The 11,161-nt window shown below is 35.6% G+C and overlaps 1 protein-coding gene across 1 annotated transcript; it reads left to right on the forward strand.

Moving 5' to 3' along the window:
* Window positions 1–922: 922 nt before the first annotated feature.
* On the forward strand, window positions 923–3,755 carry LOC103936369 (protein IQ-domain 26-like). Its single transcript, XM_048587230.1, is given in 5 exon segments — window positions 923–2,018; window positions 2,610–2,769; window positions 2,772–2,815; window positions 2,901–3,295; window positions 3,297–3,755. Coding segments are annotated over 5 exon segments (1,215 nt in total). The 5' UTR covers window positions 923–1,604; the 3' UTR covers window positions 3,499–3,755.
* Window positions 3,756–11,161: the final 7,406 nt, after the last annotated feature.

The raw sequence follows: 11,161 nt of genomic DNA on the forward strand, positions 1-11,161 counted from the left end.
CTTAATAAGCAATGTCTGCACCCCCCAAATGGATTCAGATCTGCTTGATAAGGGCTGATTTGGGAAATGCCAGAGAGCTCTGTTTCAGAGATTGTGATGCAGAAAGAATGCCAGAGACTCAGTAAACAATCCTAGAGAGAGAGAGAGAGAGAGAGAGAGAGGAGAGAAAGGGAATAACTGGGAAAAAAAGATACGGAAAGGCTTCCAACCCAAGAAGGAAAGCGAAGTCTCAGGCTTTTTGGGTTCTTCTTTCTCTCTCACTCGTCTGTGGTACTAGTCCTTGGGGGGCAAAGAAGCTATAAAAAGAAGTATTTTTTGGTGGGTAAGCGGGCTTTTAATGCCTACTCTGTTTTTCCAGCTCTTTTTATAGTCCTCCTCTATAGTTCTCTAGTACTTCCACACAATCTGAGTCTACTTCTAGAGAGAGAGAAAGAGGGAGATAGAGAGAGATCAGAGAAAATTATGGCTTTAATTATGGAAGGGTTGGGGGCTTGCAGTTGCAGAAGGGAGAAGCTTTAATTATGGAAGGGTATTTTTCTTTCTAGAGAGAGAGAGAGAGAGAGAGAGAGAGGGAGGAGTGAGGGAGGAGTGAGAGAGAAGCGTACTATTACCCAAAAGGGTTTTGAAATTAAGAGAAGAAGGGAGAGGCTTTCTAAAAATAATTGGAAGCGGTTCACGGGATTGTCAGTGGGTATCTTTCATCCAGAGTACACGTTGCTCCAGAAAGTTGAAATTTATAGAGAGAACGCAGAGTGGGAGGGGAGAGAGAGAGAGAGAGAGAAGCGGTGGAGGAGGTGGTGGTGTTGTCTTTTGTTGTTGTAGTTTTGCCAAGAATATTCAGAGGACAAAGTGCGGGGACTGTAAAACCCGGCGCTTTTTTTGAATTTAAAGATTTTAAGGAGGTGAGTGAGAGTTTGTAAATTCTTGTTTTGTTTACGTCAAGTTTTTGAAACTTTGTTTTTTTTTAATTATAAAATTTGATTTTGAATATCTGCATCTTTCCGCGACGGATTTTGTCTTGTAATACAGTGCTTCACGAGGAGCTGTCAGAATTCACAAAGAAAATTAAAAAAAAAAAAAAAAATCCAATCTTTAATCTTTAACTCAAGTGTTTTGTTTGTTAATCTTTTCCTTAGCATTTCTCTGATGCATTTTGTTTGTTAATCTTTTGCTCCACACTTCTCTGCTTGCAACCTGTAAAGATCTTGCAGAACCCTTTCTGCTCTCTGTTTGTTAATCTTTTTCTCCACACACACCCACCTTCGTTTTTGGATTTTAGTTTTTTTCAAAACTTTCTCTCTCATCCAAATTCTAGACACTAAAAATGGGGATAGCCTATGTGCACAACTCACCACTTTGCTCTTTAAACTCAACATTCCCTCTCTCTCTCTCTCTCTCTCTACGACTTTCTTTCTTCACTCTCACTTGTTTCTCTCTCCTCATTTTCTCTCTCTACATTTGGTGCGTTGTAGGTGTTTGTTTCTTCATAAACTCCATCTGGATCCTTTTGACTTGTCCTTTACTTAACCCCTGCCTCCTTTTAACTTTCTCTCTCCAGCTTTCAACTTCAGATTCTAGAGAGAGAAAGTGAGATAGCAAAAAACATGGGGAGAGCTACAAAATGGTTGAAGGGCTTGCTGGGGATGAAGAGAGAGAAACACCACGTCGACAACACCAGCACCGTGTCCAGCGACCGGAAGGAGAAGAAAAGGTGGAGCTTTGCCAAGTCAGGGAAAGACACTACCACCAATCTTCCGCCGAATGTTCCTGTCCCTGCTGACTCTGCCTGGCTCAGATCCTATCTTGCCGAGTCGGAGAAGGAGCAGAACAAGCACGCAATTGCAGTGGCTGCGGCCACCGCAGCCGCTGCTGATGCCGCTGTGGCCGCCGCACAGGCGGCTGTGGCTGTTGTGAGGCTGACAAGTCAAGGCGGCCATGGCGGTGGAGGCGGGATTATGTTTGGGAAAAGAGAGAGATGGGCTGCAATGAAGATTCAAACAGTTTTCAGAGGCTATTTGGTACGTTTGCTTTTTCTTTGAGAATGTTGGTTACGTGAAAAGTTAACAAATTTTAACGTATGTTTTGGTTGGTTTTGTGGAAGTAGTTTTCTTAATTTTTACTTTCGTGTCTGCTCCCAGGATGTTGTGAAATCGTTTTCCAAAATCCTAATGGAACAGTAGAGAACAAACATCTGCTTCCTCAGTCAATGGAACTGCTAGATTTGCTTTTACGTTTGTTGTCTTACGTTTGTGTCTGCTGCCCAAAGCTTGTCAAAATTGCTTTGAAATCCTATGGAACAGTACAAAAATTGTTTCCGTCTGTCAATCGAACGGCCAACATTTGTTCTTCCTTCATCATTGTGTATATCCGAATGTGAAGTGTGTGAAATTTGAAATCTTGTTTTTAAAACGGGATAATGATTTTAATGTCAGCCTCCCATTTGTGCTAATGATTTCGGTTTTCTTGCTTTTTCTGGTAATGATTTTTCGGCTTGGTTTTTCATCTTATGTACCCCATTTGTTGTTATGATTTCGGTTTTCTTGCCTTTTCTGTGAAATGATTATTTATGCGCATCGTTGTGTTGAATCTTGGATCGAATTTGATTTCAGGCGAGGAAGGCGCACCGTGCTCTTAGAGGACTGGTTAAGTTGCAGGCTCTTGTTAGAGGCTTTCTTGTCCGGAAACGGGCTGCTGCTACTCTTTACAGTATGCAAGCTCTTTTTAGAGCACAGACTACTGTCCGATACCAGCGTGCGCGTCGTTCTTTCAATAAGAGAATAGGTTCCTACCCGAAATCACTGCCCGGAAGTCTGTTGTAAGTCTTTAATTTCACCAAACTGAATCACATTGTACATTTTTTGCTTCTTACTTATGTGGTTGATTCGTTAATATATTTACAGGAAAGATTTGAAGATGCAAGAAGTGAATTTTATAGCAGGAGGCTATCCGCAACTTATGAAACTTCGGTTGATAGCTTTGATGAAAGCCCGAAAATTGTGGAAATTGACACATTCAAGCCGAGATCCAGGTCTCGTAGATTCAACACCGTATTATCTGATCGTGGCGAAGACCTGCATTACCAAACAATCTCCTCACCGCTGCCCTGCCCAATGCCAACTCGTATCTCTATACCTGATAGCCAGAAACCTCAAGATTTTGAATGGTACTTCAATGGTGATGAATGCAAGTTCTCGACTGCCCATAACACTCCACGGTTTGCCACCTCTTTTCGTTCTAATGCTCCCAGCACACCATCTAAAAGTGTTGGTGGAGACAGCTTCTTTCGGCCTTACTACAAACTTCCCAAATTACATGTCAAGCACTCAGTCATTTAATGCCAAGTCAAGATCCCACAGCGCCCCGAAGCAAAGGCCGGAACCAGGGCCTAAGAAGAGGCTTTCGCTTAACGAAATGATGGCAGCAAGGAACAGCATCTGCAGCATTCGAATGCATCGATCGTGCAATCAAGTCCAAGAAGAAGAAGAAGAAGAAGAATAAGTCTCGAATGATTGAGAAATCTGCATAGCAGATGGTTAAAAAAAAAATAAAAAAAAAAAAAAAAAGGAAAAGAAAGATTGGAGAGAGGAGAACAACTTCTCCATGCCTTATTTTTCACTTTAGCATGAATGAATAGGGTAGAAGTAGAACACAGAGTTCTTGTGTAAATTCTTTTGCTTTTTATTTTCCTCAAGTTTCTTTCTTTCCAATTGTGCCTTCATGAGTTACGAGTCAATGAAATGGAAGGAGGTTCTACATGTTATTTTCTTATAATCCAAATGTTTTGTTTGCTATAGAATGATCACAGAGGTACCAGTGGAAAAAGTGATTGCTTCCAAAGCTAAGGTGATTAAGAAAGGTCTTGTTTTGAGTGTTGCCTCCTTAGTATTGCTTGTATTTAAACGAAAATGGTTAAAAATCTAATCTCATGCTTATCATTTTATCTGAGGTATTGTGTTCGAGTCTCCCCTCTCCAGTATCATTTGTTATCATTCAAGTTCTTACGTTAAAGTCTCCATTTTCTAGTGTCACTTGTAATAACCAAGACTAAAGTGGCAAAAAACAATTTATTACCGGAGGTATTTTTCGTTTTGCCTCCTAAACATTAATTTTAGCGGTTCCCCCCGAACTTTATAATTGGCCAATTTCTCCATGAACTTTAACTTTAGCCGGCTACCCTCTAAAATTTTATAAATAGCCAATTCCACCCCCCCCAAGTGTTAGGTTTTAAAAATTTTTCATCCAATTTTCTATTCTTCTTGCCCTCATACAGTTGTCATGTGTCGTTTACGTGATCAAAATAGATGGAAAATTAGATGAAATATTCTAAAATCTAGCGTTAATGGGAAAACTGGTTATTTATAAATGTTCATGAGGTAATCGGCTAAGGTTAAAGTTCAAGAAAAAATTGACTAATTATAAAAATTTAGAGAAGTAATCAGTTAAAATTACAGCTTAGGAAAGAAATTGACCGCTCTATACAAATTGGAGAGACAAATAGACAATTATACCTTTACTACAATTACCACTGCATCTGTTCGTCTTGTATTTGAGTCTCAATTCCCACTATCGCTTGTATCAGTCAAACACTGAACATTATGATTGCAAAAACCATTCACTATTTGACCTTACCAAAAACATATGTGAGAGTTTAACCAACATGCCATCAAATGTTATGGATAAAAAAGGAATTTACTATGATTAAAAAAGGGACAAAAAGCACCCCTCTGTGTTTGTTTGTTTGTAATGCATAGGCATTGGACAGATAGAAGAAATGGACAAAAACATCTCGGTTTCGACCGTTGCTAAATTCATGATAGCCAGGGTTGGCAAGCAGCAGAGGCCACATTATAATCCATGCGAGAAAATTGGAAATCTTATTTGAATTGAAACCCCCATTTTATTTTCCCACCAAAAACTTAGCTTCTAAGAAGCTTACAAATCAATGTTTGATTATCTCTGTCCAAGGCTTATAGCATAACCTAATTTAATAAGTTCGATAATGATCTGTCCTTTTGTCCTAAATTTATTTAATGAATACACAATTACGTTATGTCACGATTTAATAATATAATATCAATAAAAATAGTTCACGCTTGACTTTCGACTACATACTGTTAATAAATCTAAGTACATGATTTGTAATGTTATCGTGTGAGTACCCTTGCTAGTAATTCTAGTGAAAGGGAGGGGGAAAAGGCTATCCACTGCTATGCTATTTATTTAATTTAAAATTTGGAAAACAAGGAAAGGCTATGTTATTAGTGTTTGTAGTGTAGACCTGCGTGAAAATTTCAAAATTTCTTATCAGCAATGATTAGGGGTTTCATCTGATTGATGGGTTACTGGGTTTTGATTGATTACATCATGGTTTATCATGTGATTTGATATGATGGGCCCCACGAGCTCAATGGTAAAAGGTTGATTAAGAAAATAAAAAAATGCTACTCCTACTACAAATACTATTGATTGGATTACTTATCTAATAAAGATGAAATTTATGGGGCAGACGTTATTATTAGAGAGATAATGTAAATAGGGGATTATTATTGATATTTTAAAAATCTAATATTGCATCCTAAACTTTCTATTTTTAGAAATAAAAATACACTAATGAGCAATATAGAATGAAAATTTTAAAATATTAATAACATTTCTATATAAATGAAGATATAATTAGGTGTGAAGTGCAGCTTTACTACGAGATAAAAAAACATCATTAACTTCCTTGAAGAGTAGTTTGGGTACTTGAGCCGGTCTTTGACTGAATAATGCTTTTCCTTCCTACGTTTGCTTAAGCCAATACTACATCATCATCGACTGTATATGATGAATATTTCGTGCAGCGTGTAGGTTGTAGGTTGTTCTCTGAGTTTTGTCCTTCCTTCCAGACCTATAATCATGACGATCCAACGGCTGATGTATGATATTATCATGTGCTTCTTTGCATGGACGTGTGATATGATGGTTAGGTCGTTAATTTCGTTATTTTGTGACAAATCTAGTTTATCTAACATGATTTTAGAGACAAAATCATGCTTTGGGTCTTGCCCCCAAAAAGGAAATAATAATGCTTTGGTTTGAAGTAACGACGTAAAAAGAAATGCTGAGATCTTTTTTAGAATGAAACTCTTTACTGATATTTCATCATTTTATATTTTTTTTGCATAATATTCTATAATGTTAGTATAAGAATCGTGATAAAAATATAAAGTGACTAAGAGTTTATGACGATCTTATTTTTAAGAGAGTCTCCTTAACTACAGTAATGTGTTTCTCTTTTCTGTGATTAGATTAATTTATTTTTTAATTAAGTGTGTTTTAAATTAAATTAGAATATCGCTAAAAAAAAAAAAAACTATAGTCATCAGTTCTCTCATACTATCACTTAATTCCAAGTGACGTAAAAGTTAATTGAACTATTTCATTTAATACATTTAAATTAAAACGTTAACGTCTACGGTCTAAAAATGTCATTATAGCTTCCTCTATGACAAATTTGCCTTATGTTTTTTATAATATTAAAGTACAGAATAACAATTTTAAAAGTGCTAATAACTATTTTGCTTAAATTGTATTATGAGAAATGCTAAGGAGATACTCTCAAAATGGGGCTCTCCATGACTCCCTTCCATCTCATGTTTTTAGCACAATATTTTATAATGTTAGCATATAAATCAACGTTGAACTGTAAGGTGATATAAAGAGTCCATAAACAGTCCCGCTTTCAAGAGTTTCCTTAACATTTTACTTGAATTGTATTATATATAACATGAAACCATTTTTTTTTAAAGTACTCGATAGATTCATTTTATTTCAAAAACAAAGTTACAAAGCCCTACATCAATTACCAAACAACTTCTGCAAAAAGTAAATCTACGGCGAGGTCTGGAGGTTCCTCAAACCAGTTACATGACGAATTTGAAGTAAGAGCAAACCATTTTGTTTGTGGAATGGAGACTGACACCAGATTTTGAAACAAGAATTAACGACAAAGCCACAAGTTTGAACACAAAAAGGAGACGTTGAGAAGTGGAACCAAATATTAATTAACTAATGAAGTAGTAAGTATGCCTCTTCTGATTCAAACACTGACAAAACAATTCTTTATACGTTTTGTTTCAAAAAAAGCTCTTGCCACGAGACCAACAAGCTCGAATTTGTTTGGTTGAGCGGCTATGCTTTCGTCATCTTATCTCATTACGCTTTTGAACCAATAAAAAAATCTTAAAGATTTCAAAACCATTAAGATAATCCTTCTCAGTTCCTTGGTTTGATCAATCCCTTAAACGTGATTAGTTAATGCTAATGTTGGATTAGCGTTACTGTCATTAGTCAAAGGTTAGCATTAATCTCTCATGTGCTAACCACTATTCAAAATCAAAAGTTGGAATCACTCAACCCTAATCATCCCTTTGTCGGTACGTTAGGGTTTTTCTGACATTAACAATATTTTGGGTTCAAAATGCCTAACAACTTCACTTGTAAAAACCCTAATCATCTTTTGGCCTATTAATCTACACCTTCTGATTGGTAAACCCTAGCGATCTTTTTCCTAACATGATTCTGCTTTGTTAAATGTTTGAAGAGGATTTTAATGGTGTAAACTTGCACCTATAGGAGAAAGATTTGTGTGACAATCAACTGTGCACTAGACAATGTCTAATGGCACTACTCAATCAAAATTAACACAAGGTAAAAATTAATTATTATTTCTTAGTTATATTTACCTTTTAAAGCTTTCATAATTACAGTAAAAACAAAAAATAGATTACAAAGATAAATAAAAATAGAAAATACACTCCAATCACCCAACCGGAGACCTCCTCCACCTGAGAATTTGCCTCTCCCTCGTCCGCGCCGAGTTCGGTATTGTTTGACTAAATTTTGAGGGAATAAGCTTATATTTTCCATTCTCATAGATTTTCCTGCCATGGTTAGCACAATTCTTTGAAAAATGAAAAAAATGGTTCATCACCGAAAAAAAACAAGAGAAAACAAATATGGGTTCAATCATACATTGTCGTTTTCAAGACCGAAGTCAATACAGTTCCAATTAATCCATTGAGATAAAATATGAAGTGATGAGATTTCAATTCTTTGAAGACTAAGAGAAATTTAATACATAAACTGGAGGGACGGATGAAGGCAATAAGCATCCTTTACTTAGGAAACTGATCAACCCATATTAGAATTCTTTTCCCACCTTTAGACTTGCAATTGAGGCTTTTCTGGTAGAGGAAGTCTGGGCTAGGAATAATGTAGTTCAAATTCGAGACTTGGAGAGAATTGAACTTAAGACCTCTCACTTACAAGTAAAGAAGAATATCATTAGATCGTAATACTAAGTAGATGTTTTATTTTAGTTTTAGTTATGGAAATAATATTTTTCAGTTTTCTTATGTAAATACGAAATTATTGTTAAATCTTACCACGTGTCAAATTTTGATTAAGTTATAATGACATTAGACATTCATAGCACGTGACCAATGTTCACGTGCCTAGAGGAGAATATTCACAAGTTGTTTATTCATAGCATAACCGTTCCATTTGACTTTAGTGGATCAGATTTTGACATTAAGGATGAAAATTGACCAAATTTAACTGATACAATCTTGTTTACCGAAAAAAACACAGCAATCTACGATTATGTGAACTTATGTTTTGCAGGATTTGTCTTTTTTGTTGCCAGTACAACGAGGGTAGGGGACTAAGGAAAATAAAATAATAAAAAGGTACAACGGGGTCAAGATTTGGCCCTAAGATCATATCCAATGGAGAGGGTTAAAGGTCTAAAAATAAAAAATGACCTGATTTGCTTAGAAACTCATCTTCAACCGATAACTGCACTATAATTCTATAGGGACCACCAAACCATTATTTGGCCAAAAAAGCATTGGGCTGGCCATATATAATTTTCCACTTAGCCAATTTTTTTGGATTCAGCTTTTCAATTGCAATAATTGATTCAAATTCAACGAGTAAATTTAAAAACATCCAATCGTAATTTAATTAAATTATTAAAAAATTACAATATAAACTTAAAACTAATAAATTATTGAGGGGGCTATATTTAACCCCTTTGGTTGGAGATGGTATATAAGTATGACAGTTCCTTAAAAATAATTTTTTGAAGGGTTATAATTTTGAACGGGGCTATGTTTAGGCTATTTCCAACTGAATGGGCTATGTTTAGCCATTCAATCCAGATTATAGCTCTGCAAGAAATTATTGTTTAATGAACATTGTCAGACCATATTTATATACCATCTCCAATCGAAGGGGGGCTATTTTTAGCCCATTTAATATTTTAAGTTTGTTCTTTAATTTTATTGGTTAATTGAATTAAGCTATCATATTAAAATAAGGTTTTCAGACATATTTTGAGTGCCACTTGAAGATGTGGCAATTTGAAAATTATTGAAAAAATTAAAGGAAAGATATTGGAAGATGTAAGAGAGGGGTGTGTATAAAAAGAGTGTTTGAGGTGAATAGACTATCAAGAATTAAAATAAAATGAAATAAGATAGTATGGAAGAGTAAAAAGGATGTGAGAAATGTGTACAAATGTCTTAAGTATTTATAGGAAAAAATATTAGAATTTTTAATTTTTTTAACTTTCGTCTTAAAAAATAAAAAACTTTCAGCTGAGCCCAAATAAAAGAGCTGGCTGGCTAGCCATATGATTGGATTTTGGCTTGGACCTCTATTGGAGATGGGTTTTGTATCAAAAAGAGATATCCCCTGCTCTATGTCCCTGTGGGCTTAGCCCTTTAATTGGAGATGGCCTAAGTAGGATCTCCTGAAAGAAGGTGGGCAACTTAAGGGGAAACAGTCCCAACAGCTAAGGCCCAAGTTCAATAATAGCCCATATGGACAAGCCCACCATCCGTAAACTGACGATGGATATGAGCTAAGGCCCAAGTTCCATAAATTATGTTGTTTATTCATATGCGCAGCCATGAAAAAATGGTCTCCATAAATTAACTCTTGATAATTATATACTCAGACAAAAACACTTTAAAACTATCAGTCAATACTTTAGGAATAAAAAATAAACTTATTTAATTTGTGATGAGAAAAGGAGAGTAAAGAAATTTGGCTAAAGTGCATTTTACATTCTAAATACTATAGTTTGGTGGTTATTATCAAAATGCATTACAAGGTTACAATTTCAGCAGTTTACGTCTAAATGTTTTTGCTTTTGTTTTTATGACTAATTCAATGGTTTTGAAATAAAATAAACAATGCAAGTGGTGGTTTCACCTAGTGGCTAGGGTCTTCCTTTTCAACATACTGTGTTCCGGGTTCAAACATTTCTTTTTTCCTAGTGTAGTATTATTGGTCGTAATCAGAAGACGAAGCAAACAAATGATAATAAAAGGGATGTGATATCCACACACCTCATTTTACATCGTACATACCTTTTTAATTTTTAGTCGTCGGATATGATGAATTGAAGAAGATCAACAGACAGAAATTATTATGGGATGTGTGGATAGCACATCCCTAATAAAAACACAAAAAATGAACCGAGGAGAAGAACATACATAGAACCATGATGAAATTGATAGCAATGAAAAAATTAAAGCAAGGACGAGGGAATCAGTAGAAAAGGAAAAAAAAAAAAAAAAAATTTCTTTGCCCTTGGCATAATACATCTAATATATTTTATTTCAAAATTTAAACTCAAACCCAACGATAATAAATATGACGGTGAATATCATCATTACTTTTGAGTGGTAAGCAAAAATATTCATTTTTCTAAAAGTCGGACTATTGTTTTGGCCAAACGACAAACAGCATGGGGCAAATACGCGACACAGTGTGTAGTCGAGGGTTAGAAAAAGAAAACACAAGCTGTTTTCTTTTTATTTTTCTTGTTATTCCCCATGCTGCTCTCCTAGTTCTTTCCCCGCTACCATGCGCATGTGGTTGTAAACTAATTTTGCTACCCCTCAAGATTTGAAGCCCTGTACGGCTGTTTCAGTCGCCTTACCCCAAGGTCGGCCCTGCTTAGGGAGGAAGGATGAGGAAATTAGTTGTCACATGATTTATTTGTTTCTTTAATACAAACAATACTGAGAGGAGAAATCAAACTAAAATCTTTGAATGCAGAAATAAATACTCATCGACTTTAACTACAAGCCTCTATAACATGATT

This window comes from the organism of the source record quoted next, unplaced genomic scaffold (genome assembly GCF_019419815.1).
Source record: "Pyrus x bretschneideri cultivar Hongxiangsu unplaced genomic scaffold, Pyrus_bretschneideri_v1 Contig26, whole genome shotgun sequence".
In the NCBI taxonomy this organism is placed as follows: Eukaryota; Viridiplantae; Streptophyta; class Magnoliopsida; order Rosales; family Rosaceae; genus Pyrus; species Pyrus x bretschneideri.